The sequence below is a fragment of the Babylonia areolata genome, chromosome 11, assembly GCF_041734735.1.
Source record: "Babylonia areolata isolate BAREFJ2019XMU chromosome 11, ASM4173473v1, whole genome shotgun sequence".
NCBI lineage: Eukaryota > Metazoa > Mollusca > Gastropoda > Neogastropoda > Buccinidae > Babylonia > Babylonia areolata.
In genome coordinates this window covers 2,299,421-2,314,993 of record NC_134886.1, presented here as the reverse complement: position 1 = coordinate 2,314,993, position 15,573 = coordinate 2,299,421, and the positions used below count along the sequence as shown (strand labels likewise).

The following is a 15,573-nucleotide window of genomic DNA, read 5'->3' as shown; positions in this document are numbered from 1 at the left end:
CTATGGCTCAGTTTTGTGGCAACAGCAACAGCAGCAGGTCCTGATCTTCCCAAGCGCCCTCTTCACCGGATGTAGGTCACAAGGGGCGGCAACTTTGTAGCTCCCAGAGTGGAAGAGGCGGGTCTTTTCATCCAGTGATGCTGTTGCTGCAAAGACAGACAGCGGACCGCCAGGTATGACGTCAGAATAAACAGACAGGTAAGCCTACATACCTACATTCACATCGCCACTCATTGTTCTCTCCCTGCCTGTTTCAGTTTCCAACAAATAGTCCTTATGCATCGATACTGACACGAGGTTCTTTTCTCTCTCTAATGAATAGTTTGTGGTAATCTTAACAACATAGATTATACATATAACATTTTGATCTCTTTTTCATATTTTTTTTATGCCTGATACCTCAAAAGTCACTGTGAAGGGGGGAGATCTTACTAATGTAATGTACAATATTTTCTGGCAGCGAAAGGGTTATAAACCATATTTCCTGACACCATAATGCACAGATGTTTTACAACAATCTCTTGTAAACTGCGCTGCATTAACTTTCACCTGCCTGTTACATTCAAATGGATATTCTTAATGATTTATGCCCGTGTTTGAAAAAAAGGAAACCATCATCTTAAACTTCGCCCCGAATTATAAACACGATTTACATCCAGAAATACTACGGGTTCCGATGCTTTATAACTCGATGATAACTAAATATGAAGACTACAGCTACAAACAACTTGATCTTATGAGCAAATGCTGAAACATCGTCAAACTCAGCATCAAACTAGAAATAAATGACTGCTGTTTTCGTTGGTACAAAATGAACTTTGGCGAACGTTCTACTGCAATCATGACTTCACGTACAATAAAACTTTTCCCCTTGGAATAGGAAGGGTTAACACACACACACACACACACACACACACACATCTATAATATAACTAGGGGTTTACCTATGTCCGAGGCAGTTTGCCGGCGCTGGGCGAAGCCGTGCCTCCCACTAGAGGAGTGTCCTCCACCAGAGGTTTCTGCCGTGGCGGCACACAACCCCTCGGCCCGGTCCACACACTGGCGCCACTCATCATCCCGTGCCCCTCTGGAGGTGGGTGCTGTGACGTCACCCAGACCCTGGGCCCTGTCAACCCACTGGTCACCGGACTCCTCCAGCTCGTCAGAGGAGTAGGCCACGCTCTCCGGTTGCTCGCTCTGTCGCCAGGACTCCAACAGGCGGGCCCACAGGGATTTGGTGGCCTTCTTTTTCCTCTTCTTCTTGGAAGGAGGCTGTGTATTCCTGGAGCTTGAGGGGGTGGGAGTGATGTCCGTGTGGGAGATGCGAGCAGGGCTGCCACTGTCTAGGGACGCCGAGTCTTCTCCCCTCAGACGCTGGTATCCAGAATGGTGCTGGATGGAAAACCCCCTGCCCACCTCCGGCAGAGAGTCGTAGGACGGGGTCGAGGAGAACGCGGGGCGGAAAGCTGGGTTTTCCGCCGGAAGCCCCGTAGAGCGCATGACAGGGGAGCGTTGCCATTGCAACCAGGAGTCGACATAGTCCATCATGCCCTCTGGCAGCCCAGTGATGGAGGAGGAACCAGACTGCTGTGAGGATGATCTGTGCATGATGGTCCTCACTCTCTTGCTGACGTGGAACAGCTGCAAACATGATGGTGAATATAATGATAATATAGTTGATAATGATAATAATGGAATGGCGTAGGGGTGGGTGGTTTGTTGAAGCGAAACACCGTGATTTTTCATTCTGTAATCATCATCATCATGTGCAGTTGATGTGCTTATAGATCATGGGCGCAGGCGAACACATCGGCACAAGGTTAATCAACATATAAAAAAAAAATCATAAAAATGACAGGAGCAAAATTCAGAGAAAAAAAAAAGTGACAAGATACTATGACCAAATGTCATAGCAGAAAGTTATGAGAGCAGACTGGCAGGCAGTCTCAAACCTGAATGAATCAAATGTTGTTGCACCTCGCTTCGAAATAACTTCTTCTGGAGAAGAACGAAAAGGTACGCAAAAAATGCCCCCCTCTTCTTCCCCCCTCCCCCCCCCCCCCTTTTCCTCCGTCACATATCCACACTCTTTCCCTCAAACTTTGATACAATGCAGACTCCATCCGTTTTGACGCGGGCATTTCAGAGAAGGAAAGAAAGACCAGGACTGCACACCTGTAAAAGTGAAAGTAACTTGTTCTGTTTCGCAAGGTGAGGGAAGAGTGAGGGGAGCTTCCGAGCCAACATAAAAAAACAAAGTTGAAACAGATTTAAAACAATCAGTGGAGAGCATCGGTAAAAATCAGAGAGAAATATATTTATGAGCGTCATTAAATAGTAAATAGAGTTACATTTCGCTTGGTTATGATGGGTGTCATCAATGATATTTCCCAAAATGCTTATATTCACTATTTCAACTTTTGTGCCACTGACCACGTTGGACAGGGATTGAACATCTTATTTCCTTTTTTTTTTTTTTTTTTTTTTTTTAATGCTTAACTATTGTCTTTCTACTACGAGGGAAACTGTGAACTTATTCAATTTAAATATCGCCAGTTTGAGAAAAACCAAGGGCAGAATAGTTATTCAAGTGTGTCGTTTCTGCACTCGTGCAATCATAAGTGCATAATGTAGACAACACAAGTAACAGAAGTGTTCCTTGTGGAGCACCGGTTGAAGTTGTATTCAAAGAGAAAAGAGCTTGATGAAAACAGGAAAACGGAGTTCCGTTGACGTGTTTTCTGATGACCCATAAAACGAGCTCTTTTTTTTAAACGTTAAGAGAAATAACCTGCAATGCATCCGATGTGGCTGAATGGTATTGAACATAGAAGAAAAATCTATAAACAGATTACGAACGGCGGGATTATTTTTCTCAGTGTGGGTGTATGTGTGATAAATGTGAGTGTGCTTCAGTCGAATCTGTAAGCAAACTGACTATCATTGTGTGGAACAGTGTATGACAGAATTATTTTAATAATTATGCATTCAAAGCATTTCATCCCAATAGACAGGTCTTTAGTTCTTTTTAGAGATGTTGAATAGTAGATTTCTTCCAAAGTATGGTAGGTACACAGGAATCATTTAAAGACCACATGAACAGTCTGCTGAACAACCACATAACTGTGTGGTACATATCTTCAAAAATTGTCCACCGATCGGCGGGCGCAATAGCCGAATGGTTAAAGCGTTGGACTTTCAATCTGGTGGTCCTGGGTTCGAATCACGGTGACGGCACCTGGTGGGTAAAGGGTGGAGATTTTTACGATCTCCCAGGTCAACATATGTGCAGATCTGCTAGTGCCTCAACCCCTTTCGTGTGTATACGCAAGCAGAAAATCAAATACGCACGTTAAAGATCCTGTAATCCATGTCAGCGTTCGGTGGGTTATGGAAACAAGAACATACCCAGCATGCACACCCCTGAAAGCGGAGTATGGCTGCCTACATGGCGGGGTAAAAACGGTCATACACGTAAAAGCCCACTCGCGTATATACGAGTGAACGTGGGAGTTGCAGCCCACAAACGCAGAAGAAGAAGAAGGAGAAGACGTCCACCGGTCTCATCAGGACCAACTGCTTTTCTGCCTGTAGTTTTTGAAAAAACTGATTCAACAATATAAGCCTCATCAAGAACATTCGTTTTTGTAGTTACTTTTTTTTTGGAAATCATTTTTTTCAAACCAGACACAGACACAAGGAATACAGCTGACGTGTCAGTACTTACTTGCAATGAAGACAAAATGTCACACGTGCGTTTTCCGTCGGCGTACTCGTGGGACACGTCAACTTTGTGTGGTCAGAAACCACAGTGACTGATCAGCTGGTCCAGTGGCCGGCAGAGTAGAGTCCAACAACCCGTCGCCTTGTGGCCCCGGGGTGTCTGCCCAGTGCTGGGGTGTCGCTGTTACGAAGGCTGGGTTGTTCACTGGGGTGAAGTTCTCAACAGCGTTACTTGGAGCGGAGTTGAATGGCCTGTAGGCAGAGCTCGGGGCTTGGTTCGGTGATGGTTTTCTCGTTGAAAGGACTGGATTCCTGGGCGACCGGTGTCTCTACTGACCAGTGTCCAGAGAGTCTTTTCCTTTTATATCCATCCTTCAGCCGTGTGTACTGTGAAGAACGGTCGTGGATTGGTTGAGACCGGGAAGTGATGTATACATCTCGTGACCACAGTCAACACTGTGGACTGGTTAAGGCCGGGGAGGAGTGTACACAAACACACAGCTCTCGTGACTGCAGAGTCAACAAACAGATGTGAACCAACTCTGGGTATTGCCGTGTCTGGGTTATCTCAGAGAATATCGCCCTGTGTGTACGTTTCACATCCAGGCTTTTACCACCAGCAGAAACCACAGCTCAAACAATGCTGTTGCATCGTCACTGTTCTCTTGTCTGGAGACTCCTCCCGATGGCCACAGGTTTGCGACTCCACTGAACTACAGTCACTAGGGGGAGCGGGGATACCATTAGCAACGTGGTGATAACAAATTGAGTGTGTCCCCCAGTTCAAAGGGCGTCCCCTCCACTTCTCGTTGAAAGGAGGACAGATGGAAAAGATGTTCTCCGCAAACATTTGGATACAGGTTCTCCCTCTCTCTCTGTGTCTCTGTCTCTGTCTGTCTGTCTGTCTGTCTGTCTGTCTCTCTCTCTCTCTCTCTCTCTCTCTCTCTCTCTCTCTCTCTCTCCTGTCTTTCCTATTCGTACTACGTGAAAGTGAAGAACAATCTGAAACAAATCTTTGTTTTACAGGGCCGACAGTTTTTGGCCGAACACCCAGCCGTCTAACTGACCTTTGCTGTTTCACAAATTAGGTAAACATACAAAAGAAACACAGAAAGTAATAGACAGGCAGACAGACACTCAGAGACACCGAAACACAAACAAATAGATAGACAAAAAACAGAGGAACATACGGACAATCAGTATCAGTAGCTCAAGGAGGCGTCGCTGCGTTCGGACAAATCCATATACGCTACACCACATCTGGCAAGCAGATGCCTGACCAGCAGCGTAACCCAACGCGCTTAGTCAGGCCTTGAGAAAACAAAAAACAAAAAAAAACAATAACAACAACAACAGCAATAATGATAATAATAATAATAAATAAATAAATAAATAAATAAATAAATAAGTATTTTTTAATTAAATAAAAAGACAATAATGATGATAAATAAGCAAATACACGTAAAACATGCGGACACACATACACACACATGCATAACAGATATGCAACAAACATGCAGTTTTACAGATATAAAAGCACAAACAAATACACATAAACGTACACAAGCCCCGACACACAAACACACACACCACACACACACAGACACACACAGACACACACACACACACACACACACACACACACACAGGAGGCGATCGATGGTGTGATGGAGTTGTACCTGTTCTTTTTGGGGATTTTTTTTGTTTGTTTGTTTTTTTAACTTTTCTGGGGATTTCCGATTTTCCTAGATGTAGGCCGCTCGTTGTTGTTGCGTTACCAACAAGTCTGTCAGCTCGCTCATTTCCCTTAACACCTGAATGTCCCGGGCAGTATGACCATGTAAGTTTTTTTTTTAATCTGAAAGTTGTGCATTGCCTCATGCCACTCTGGGCTTCCCATTCCACTTTCAATTTTCTGTATGAGGTTCATTGAGTCCGTTAGAATCATGGCATGTTGGTTTCCAGGCATATGGATAGATGATAGCCATTGGAGGGCATGTGTCACAGTTTCGGCTTCCATCGTTAGGCTGGAGGTTGTGACTTTGTAGGCAGCATTCTCTTCCCTAATTGTTTTTCCATTTTGTTTTGGAGTGAATCCCCAACCGGACTGGCCTTTGGTGACTGAGCCATCTGTGTATATGATGATGTCCTCTTCTTTACTGTTTTCTTCTCTGAGTAGCTTCACTTCTGCATCAGTTTTGCCCTCGCCATTCCCGACAATGTCTTCCTAGAGCAGGTGAAATGGCTGTGTTGAATAGATTATTGAGGTTTTCGGGGTTTTTCTTCCATTCTTTTGTTTCTTTCAGGTCTGGTTGTCGGCATACTAGATGGATTGTGTCTTCTGCTTGCCACATCCATGATCTTCCTCGTCCTAGACGGCTGCCTTCTGGTTCCTTGACTGCATCATGCAGTGGGTTTTGAGGGTTTTCTAATGCTCTGAAGTAGGTCTTAACCTGTTCTAATTTGTTTCTTCCCTGCGCTGAAGGAAGATCAAGCAGGTATCGCATGGTTTCCCTAGGCGTATCTTTTGTTGTTCCAAGGATCAGCCTCATAGCTTCATTTTGAACTCTTTCTAATTTTAGGAGGCTGCTTTGAGGCGGTGTTGTTAGCCCAAGTCCGTAGTCGATCACACTGAGAACGAGTGATTGATATAGCAGGAGGAGGTGGCGTTGTTCGATACCTTTGTTTGCCGTTGATTTTAAGACTGAAAGACCCTTTCTGCATTTGTGAACAGTATTTTCCGTATGTTTTCTGAAGGTCAGCATCCTGTCCAACTGTTATTCCTTGATAGCGTATGCATTCGGTTTTCTCGATCTGAATTCCGTCGAATGACACAGATGGTTGTGATTTGCTCGCAATTTTGTTGTTGAAGGTGCAAGCAACGTTTGGGCTTTCGCTGGATTGATGGAAGATCCTGTGTCCTTGCACTATTAACCGATATTGTTCAATTGTTTCTGGACGGCTTTAGTTCTTTCTTGAGCATCTTTCGAAGTTTTGAAGACCAGGCCATCGTCCGCAAGAGTAAGAACTGACAAGCAGAGGCATAACGGACAGAGAGAGAAACACGGACGAACAGAGAAACAGGAACAGACAGAGAAAGAGAGACAGACGGACGGACAGAGAGAGCAGAGATACAGGCAGGGAGACAGACAGAGAGATCTATAGCTTCAGTTTCAGTTTTTGAAGGAGGCGTCACTGCGTTCGGACAAACCAATAATATTCGCCACACCACATGTTAGACAGATGCCTGACCAGCAGCATGACCCAACGTGAGAGATAAACATTACAGACACGAAGACATAGAGAGATAGAACTAGAGAGAGGCAGAGATAGAATTAGAGAGAGACAGAGACAGGAAGACAGAAAGGCAGACGGAGAAAGGATTGTATAAGAGAGAGGTGATAGATAACATGGATCTTGTGGTGACGTTACATCTGTGGTGTCCAACATCTTGCTGGTGACACAAGGCACAGATCATGACAGCCGGTCTTCACTGTGACAACATCAACATCTTTCTCACCATGTTTCCATCTCATGCAATTTCTTACGGTTTTTTTCTTGAACTAATTCGGGAAGAAATTAATTGGTTGGGTTTTTTTGTTTTGTTTTGTTTTTCTTTGGTTGGTTGGTTGGTTGGTTTTTGTTGTTGCTTTTGTTGTTTATCTTTTGTGTTCATTGAGATAAGCTTGGTTATAAAAGCGGTCTGTTCTGGTTTATCATTTTGATGATGTTAAGTTTGCGTGTGCGTGCGTTCGTGCATGTGTTTGTGTGTGTGTGTGTGTGTGTGTGTGTGTGTGTGTGTGTCATTTTGATACACTTGTGGAAAGAATTGTGGATGTATTACTATTGTGTGGTGGTGTGGTACTGATGTGTGTGTGTGTCTGTCTGTCTCTCTGTCTCTGTCTCTGTTTCTGTCTCTCTCTCTCTGTCTGTCTGTCTGTCTGTCTGTCTCACTCTCTCTCTCTCTCTCTCTCTCTCTCTCTCTCTCTCTCTCTCAGCAGGGTGTTTGCATTTATCATGGTTTGGCCGAAGAGGATAAGCAAACAGAGAGGGCTGATATTGTGTGTGTGTGTATGATTTGTGAGATAGGAAGTGGATGACTTGAGTGAGGTATTCAAATCTCTGTCTGCCTCTCTCTCTCTCTCTCTCTCTCTCTCTCTCTTAGGAGTCGACATAAAAACACCTAATGATCTAGTTTATAGGGAAACAAACAGATATCTAATATATACAAATATATTACTACTGCACGGTCTATATATAGATGGTCAGTATAAAACATGCTGTGTGCAGTGCTATTACTACTGCACGGTCTATATATAGATGGTCACTATAAAACAGGGGTATCTGTAGTGCTATTACTACTGCACGGTCTATAGATAGATGGTCACTATAAAACAGGGGTATCTGCAGTGCTGTTACTACTGCACGGTCTATATATAGACGATCACTATAAAACATACGTGTAGTGCTTTTGGTTTAAACAGTATTTTATTTGGAACATGTCACAATACAACACAGATATCGATGAACAGAACAACAAGAAAATCTTATATAAAGTCCTGTCCTGTCACATGTACATACTGAATATGTGACGGATGTCATCATAACTAGAAGACGTGAACATACATGAGTTTTGAACAAAACTAAGCTGAGATATAAATAAAGTGAAGAAAATGAATTAAAAAAACGAGTGGTGGAGGAAGAAGTCAATAGAGAGAGAACGAGAAGCATCAACGCTGGGGCACAAGCACAGCAAGACTTAACTTGGCCGACAAACAAAGCGCTTTTACTACTGCAGTGTCTAAACAGAAACATGGATTGTGAAGTGCTCTAACTATTGCAGTGTATAAATATGGGCAATGAAGAAACATGATATGTGTAGTGCTCTATTTCAGTGTGTAAAGAGAAACATGATGTGTGTAGTGCTCTAACTACTTCAGTGTGTAAAGAGAAACATGATGTGTGTAGTGCTCTAACCACTGCAGTGTGTAAAGAGAAACATGATGTGTGTAGTGCTCTAACTACTTCAGTGTGTAAAGAGAAACATGGATTGTGTAGTGCTCTAACTACTTCAGTGCCTAAAGAGAAACATGATATGTGTAGTGCTCTAACCACTGCAGTGTGTCAAGAGAAGCATGGTGTATATAGTGCACTAACTACTGAAGGGTTCAGACGAAAATCGAACCGTTGTCTTGTAAATCCCGAAACCTGGATAAAAATTTGAGAATGTAGCTGCTCTCTCTCTCTCTCTCTCTCTCTCTCTCTCTCTCTCTCTCTTAAATACACACTTGAGAATGAAATGTGTGAAAAAAAAAGTTATAAAAGAAAGGGGGAGATACGTGGAGAGATACTGAGCAAGCGAGAGACAGACAGAGAAGAGCAGAGACATACACACAGACAACGAGACAGACAGAAGGGGTAAAAGATCGGCGTCTTGACGTTTTAACTCTGATGCCGACAACACCTTGTGGGGACCTGTGTGGTTTGCCTGTACCTCAACTGGTTGTCCTCCGAGCCAACGCTATGGAATTACATCCCTTTCTTCCCCAACCCCTACCCCCATCCCCTCCCCTCCCCTCCCCATCCACACACACACACACACACACCTCCCTTCTTCCTCCCTTTCCCCTCCCTTCACTTCACGTGTGTGGGGAGGAGGGTGGTGGTGGTGGTGGGGCGAGGGGGGTGCTCGGAGACTTTGTGGCGTTGTGAGAAAAGAGAAGACGCCATGTAAAGAAACGGTTTGGGACAGCCATTCTGCGGGGCGAACGTGAGCGTCACGAGTGACTGTTGCTGCATAATTATATTGGTCCCGTTCTTGTTCTTCGTGTTCTTCGTGTTCTTCTTCTTCTTGCACTTGTTCTTCTTGTTCTTGTTCTCGTTATCGCTCTTCTCAGTTCTTCTTCTTCTTCTTCTTCCTCTTCTTCTTCGTCTTCGTCTTGTTGCTGTTGTTGTTTTTCTTCTTCTTCATCTTCTTCTTCTTGGTGTGCGAGCATGTGTGTGTGTGTGTGTGTGTGTGTGTGTGTGTGCGCACACGCGTAAAGGGGCGGTGCTAGTGGTGGTGGCAATTTTCCCAAGTGGATGTAAAATAATACAAACTCTAACAAAAATTAATAGATGAAAATAAAAAGGGCAATGCTCCACAAGACCTGAAATCTCACCACCACCCCACCCGCCACACACACACACACCTACACCCTTCCTCCTCACTTGCTCCCTTCTCTCCATTCTTCTCTTCCCCCCCCCCCTTCCCCTCCCCCCACACCCCCTCCTCTTTGAGAAGTTACTGATTAGCTACAGTAAGCTTGAACGAGAACGGCTACGTTGTCTCCGTTGTCCATTTAACAGGCACTTCAGACGCGCCTGCCAGCAGTCAAGTCCCTTGCTCCCTTACAGATGGGTGAGAGGTGTCAGAGTGTTGGAAGAGTGACTGTAAAGATTTGTTGGCTAGCGCCCTGCAGGTCAACTTCTTCAGGGGTCTTGGTGTTGGGATGGTTTCCTTGCTCGGGGAGGGGGATGGGAGGGGGCATGTGGTGGCGGCGGAAGGGGAGAGGGGGGAGTCCTGGTCACTGCTCTATAAATACATGGATAGATCATTGGCCAGGAAAGCTGAAGCCAACTGGACGCCAATGTTTCTCGTATCCGGCCGTCAGTCCGTTGACAAGTCGTCTGCTAACGGGTGGTATAGTTTCTGAACTGTAACCGTGTATCTTCGATGAATTCGTATTATGCTTGCCCCCATGACATGCCAAATATTGTGTCTTGATTGAAACCCGCCAATGGTTTATCTGCCAAAGTTATTACAGGGAAACAGTGCAGTGACACATGGCGCAAACTTGCAGTGGAGACACACACAGGAATGTCAGCTTAACTAACGCCGCGAGCAAGTGAGAGCTTGCTGTGAAGCCAGCTGAGCACTCGGCTACACATATGAAATCACAGCTTCGCGCTATACTGACACGAGAAGCAAAATGGTTGATTGAACACTTCCACTGGCTTCAGTTAACAAAGGGGCTCAAAGAAGGCGTGTGTCATCCATATATTTTTAGAGCAGTGAGTCCTGGTAAAGGCGTCTTTTGGGGTCCTTGTATAGTTCTACAGGGATGTCCTGACTGCCTGTAGAGGGGTTAGGTCCCTTTAATTGTTAGTGAGTGTTTGATTCGTCAGTGATGTTTTGTGACATGTTGGGGCTTGAGTGGGTTTTGGTGTTGTTTTGTTTTGTTTTTGTTTCTGGGGGTTTTTTCTGTGTGATGGTTGGTCTCGTCTGGTTTGTTTAGGGAAACGGGAGTCCAGCTGATTTGATTTATATTTCAGAGTGGATGAACATTTGCTTTGATTTTGTTTAAGAAGGGGGTTGGGGGGGGGGGTAATTTTTGGTAAGTGGTCTTTGGTTTGCTTTAGATTTTAGAAGGTTTGATATATCTAGTTAAATATGATCTGTGTGCAGAGAGTGGTGGGTTTGAGGTGCGTTCGTGCGACTGTAGGGACGCACTGAAATATTTTTGTTCGTTTACTCATTAGTTCGTCAGTAAAAAAAATTTTTTTTTCGTACACATATTGAACAGTCCACCTTTACCTTTAGCACATAGTCATTGCGACATCTTGGAGGCACTTTGTTTAACACACACGCGCGCGCGCGCGCGCGCACTTACACACACTGCGCGGGAGAGAGAGAGAGAGAGAGAGAGAGAGCGCTAACTTAAGAACGAAGAATGGAAACAAAACAAAAAGCCGTAATTTGACGCTCCGTGTTGAAACAGCTGAAGCAGCGAAGTGGCCGAGTGAGACACAAGGGAAGGAACTCCAATTCAAAACAGGAGAGTTACCACCCCGCACGCGGTTACCCAACACCTCTCTTCAAACTGGTTTTAGCAAGGGGGTGTTAACCGCTACATTGTTACTCTTCTTTCCCAGAGTGGCAGGCTGGTGGCCACCGTTAAATCCAAACCCTCTCCCGTTCACTCTTCCTCCTTCTCGTCAAAGTGTTTCTTCCCACGTTTCACAAACAAAAACAAGCAACAAACAAAAAGACTGGAAATCAGTCTTTGTCATGACCGTGGGGTTGTAGTTGTTTTTTCTTTCGTAACGTTGTGCAAAATCTTTACTATTTTTATTGATATCTATCTTAGCTAGAAACATAGGTAAAGATTTTATGTTTTATTGATATCAATCCCAAAAAGAAACATAGGCTATGGTTATACTGTTTACTGAAATCTGTTAATTTTTAGCAATAAATGTAGGTCCCTTTTTTTCCCTTTTTTTCTTCTCTCAATCAGTATCAGTCTTAGCAGTATGTAATTCGAAAGTTCTGATGAAAATATGAGCTATGTATGTAGCAACTAACCACATTTGGCTGTATAGTTCTGATATTTTTTCTCTTGAAAAAAAAAATTTGCTTTGAACCATTTATTTCCATTTGTTTTATTATTTGTTGTTGTTATTATTATTATTATTATTATTATTATTATTATTCTTGTTTTGTTGTTTTACGTCTTCTTCTTCTCCAGTGAGGAGAGGAGTGAGAGAGTGTGGGGAGGAGGGTGGTGGTGGTGGTGAGGCGAGGGGGGTGCTCGTAGACTTTGTGGCGTTGTGAGAAAAGAGAAGACGCCATGTGCTGAAACAGTTTGGGACAGCCATTCTGCGGGGCGAACGTGAGCGTCACGAGTGACTGTTGCTGCATAATTATGGTGGTCCCGTTCTTGTTCTTCGTGTTCTCCGTGTTCTTCTTCTTCTTGCACTTGTTCTTCTTGTTCTTGTTCTCGTTATCGCTCTTCTCAGTTCTTCTTCTTCTTCCTCTTCCTCTTCTTCTTCGTCTCCGTCTTGTTGCTGTTGTTGTTTTTCTTCTTCATCATCTTCTTCTTCTTGGTGCGCGAGCATGTTTGTGTGTGTGTGTGTGTGTGTGTGTGTGTGTGCGTGCGTATGTGCGCGCGCGCATAAAGGGGCGGTGCTAGTGGTGGTGGCAATTTTTCCAAGTGGATGTAAAATAATACAAACTCTTAACAAAAGTTAATAGATGAAAATAAAAAGGGCGATGCTCCCCAAGACCTGAAATCTCACCACCACCCCACCCGCCACACACACACACACCTACACCCTTCCTCCTCACTTGCCCCCTTCTCTCCATTCTTCTCTCCCCCCCCCCCCCTTCCCCTCCCCCCACACCCCCTCCTCTTTGAGAAGTTACCGAATAGCTACAGTAAGCTTGAACGAGAACGGCTATGTTGTCTCCGTTGTCCATTTAACAGGCACTTCAGACGCGCCTGCCAGCAGTCAAGTCCCTTGCTCCCTTACAGATGGGTGAGAGGTGTGGGAGTGTTGGAAGAGTGACTGTAAAGACTTGTTGGTTAGCACCCTGCAGGTCAACTTCTTCAGGGGTCTTGGTGTTGGGATGGTTTCCTTGCTCGGGGAGGGGGATGGGAGGGGGACATGTAGTGGCGGCGAAAGGGGAGAGGGGGGAGTCCTGGTCACTGCTCTATAAATACATGGATAGATCATTGGCCAGGAAAGCTGAAGCCAACTGGACGCCATTGTTTCTCATATCCGGCCGTCAGTCCATTGACAAGTCGTCTGCTAACGGGTGGTATAGTTTCTGAACTGTAACTGTGTATCTTCGATGAATTCGTATTATGCTTGCCCCCACGACATGCCAAATATTGTGTCTTGATTGAAACCCGCCAATGGTTTATCTGCCAAAGTTATTACAGGGAAACAGTGCAGTGACACATGGCGCAAACTTGCAGTGGAGACACACACAGGAATGTCAGCTTAACTAACGCCGCAAGCAAGTGAGAGCTTGCCGTGAAGCCAGCTGAGCACTCGGTCACACATATGAAGTCACAGCTTCGCGCTATACTGACACGAGAAGCAAAATGGTTGATTGAACACTTCCACTGGCTTCAGTTAACAAAGGGGCTCAAAGAAGGCATGTGCCATCCATATATTTTTAGAGCAGTGAGTCCTGGTAAAGGCGTCTTTTGGGGTCCTTGTATAGTTCTACAGGGATGTCCTGACTGGCTGTAGAGGGGTTAGGTCCCTTTAATTGTTAGTGAGTGTTTGATTCGTCAGTGATGTTTTGTGACATGTTGGGGCTTGAGTGGGTTTTGGTGTTGTTTTGTTTTGTTTTTGTTTCTGGTTTTTTTTTCTTTGTGATGGTTGGTCTCGTCTGGTTTGTTTAGGGAAACGGGACTCCGGCGGATTTGATTTATATTTCAGAGTGGATGAACATTTGCTTTGATTTTGTTTAAGAGGGGGTTGGGGGGGGGGGGTAATTTTTGGAAAGTGGTCTTTGGTTTGCTTTAGATTTTAGAAGGTTCGATATATCTAGTTAAATATGATCTGTGTGTTGAGAGTGGTGGGTTTGAGGTGCGTTCATGCGACTGTAGGGACGCACTGAAATATTTTTGTTCGTTTACTCATTAGTTCGTCAGTAAAATTTTTTTTTTCATACACGTATTGTACAGTCCACCTTTAACTTTAGCACATAGTCATTGCGACATCTTGGAGGCACTTTGTTTAACACACACACACACACACACACACACACACACACGCACATACACACACTGCGCGGGAGAGAGAGAGAGAGAGAGAGAGAGAGAGAGAGAGAGCGCTAACTTAAGAACGAAGAATGGAAACAAAACAAAAAGCCGTAATTTGACGCTCCGTGTTGAAACAGCTGAAGCAGCGAAGTGGCCGAGTGAGAGACACAAGGGAAGGAACTCCAATTCAAAACAGGAGAGTTACCACCCCGCACGCGGTTACCCAACACCTCTCTTCAAACTGGTTTTAGCAAGGGGGTGTTAACCGCTACATTGTTACTCTTCTTTCCCAGAGTGGCAGGCTGGTGGCCACCGTTAAATCCAAACCCTCTCCCGTTCACTCTTCCTCCTCCTCGTCAAAGTGTTTCTTCCCACGTTTCACAAACAAAAACAAGCAACAAACAAAAAGACTGGAAATCAGTCTTTGTCATGACTGTGGGGTTGTAGTTGTTTTTTCTTTCGTAACGTTGTGCAAAATCTTTACTATTTTTATTGATATCTATTTTAGCTAGAAACATAGGTAAAGATTTTATGTTTTATTGATATCAATCCCAAAAAGAAACATAGGCTATGGTTATACTGTTTACTGAAATCTGTTAATTTTTAGCAATAAATGTAGGTCCCTTTTTTTCCCTTTTTTTCTTCTCTCAATCAGTATCAGTCTTAGCAGTATGTAATTCGAAAGTTCTGATGAAAATATGAGCTATGTATGTAGCAACTAACCACATTTGGCTGTATAGTTCTGATATTTTTTCTCTTGAAAAAAAAATTGCTTTGAACCATTTATTTCTATTTTGTTTCGTTATTTGTTGTTGTTATTATTATTATTATTTTGTTGTTTTACGTCTTCTTCTTCTCCAGTGAGGGTCAGGATATACTCGGATTTGATTTATTGCTGTGTCGGCAAAATATTGAAGAATTGTTGGTGAATTGTTTATGTCAGATGCTCAGGATACGATCTTTCACAGCGTCAGCGGAGTGTTGAAAAACTGTTGCTGAATCAGTTTGATCAGACTCAGGTAGTTAAAGCTTTCATTAGAGAATTGAAAATAATAAATTGCATTTTTTTTCAGTACCAGTTTATCGACGAGGGGAAGGGGGGATTTTTCCAGAGGAAAATCACTGTTGTTGCACTAGGGTTTTTTTTCAGTACAACTAGTGCGTTGCACAAGGGACCTCGGTTTATCGTCTCATCTGTATGACTGGATGCTTAATTTGATTTTTCCAGTCAAACTTGGAAGAAAGGGCAACAGCGGGAATCGAATCCAAACCTTCACAGGCAATGTTTTGGCAGATAAGCGTCTTAACCATT

At 44.0% G+C, this 15,573-nt stretch overlaps 1 protein-coding gene across 1 annotated transcript; it reads right to left on the bottom strand.

Annotated features, from left to right (window-relative positions):
* Positions 1 to 4,094, bottom strand: LOC143287770 (uncharacterized). Its single transcript, XM_076596054.1, has 4 exons — positions 4,061 to 4,094; positions 3,728 to 3,789; positions 945 to 1,641; positions 1 to 146 (listed from the first exon to the last, which is right to left on the bottom strand). Exons 1-4 carry the CDS (start codon positions 4,092 to 4,094, stop codon positions 1 to 3), a joined length of 939 nt encoding a protein of 312 aa, XP_076452169.1.
* Positions 4,095 to 15,573: the final 11,479 nt, after the last annotated feature.

What these genes read in the sequence shown, in the direction of transcription:
- LOC143287770 (XM_076596054.1), bottom strand. Translation starts at nt 4,094, where the DNA reads ATGGATATAAAAGGAAAAGACTCTCTGGACACTG. An exon ending in AAAAGACTCTCTGGACACTG is followed by an intron (nt 3,790 to 4,060) that starts GTCAGTAGAGAC and finishes GACCACACAAAG; the next exon opens with TTGACGTGTCCCACGAGTAC. An exon ending in GCAAACTGCCTCGGACATAG is followed by an intron (nt 147 to 944) that starts GTAAACCCCTAG and finishes CTGTCTTTGCAG; the next exon opens with CAACAGCATCACTGGATGAA.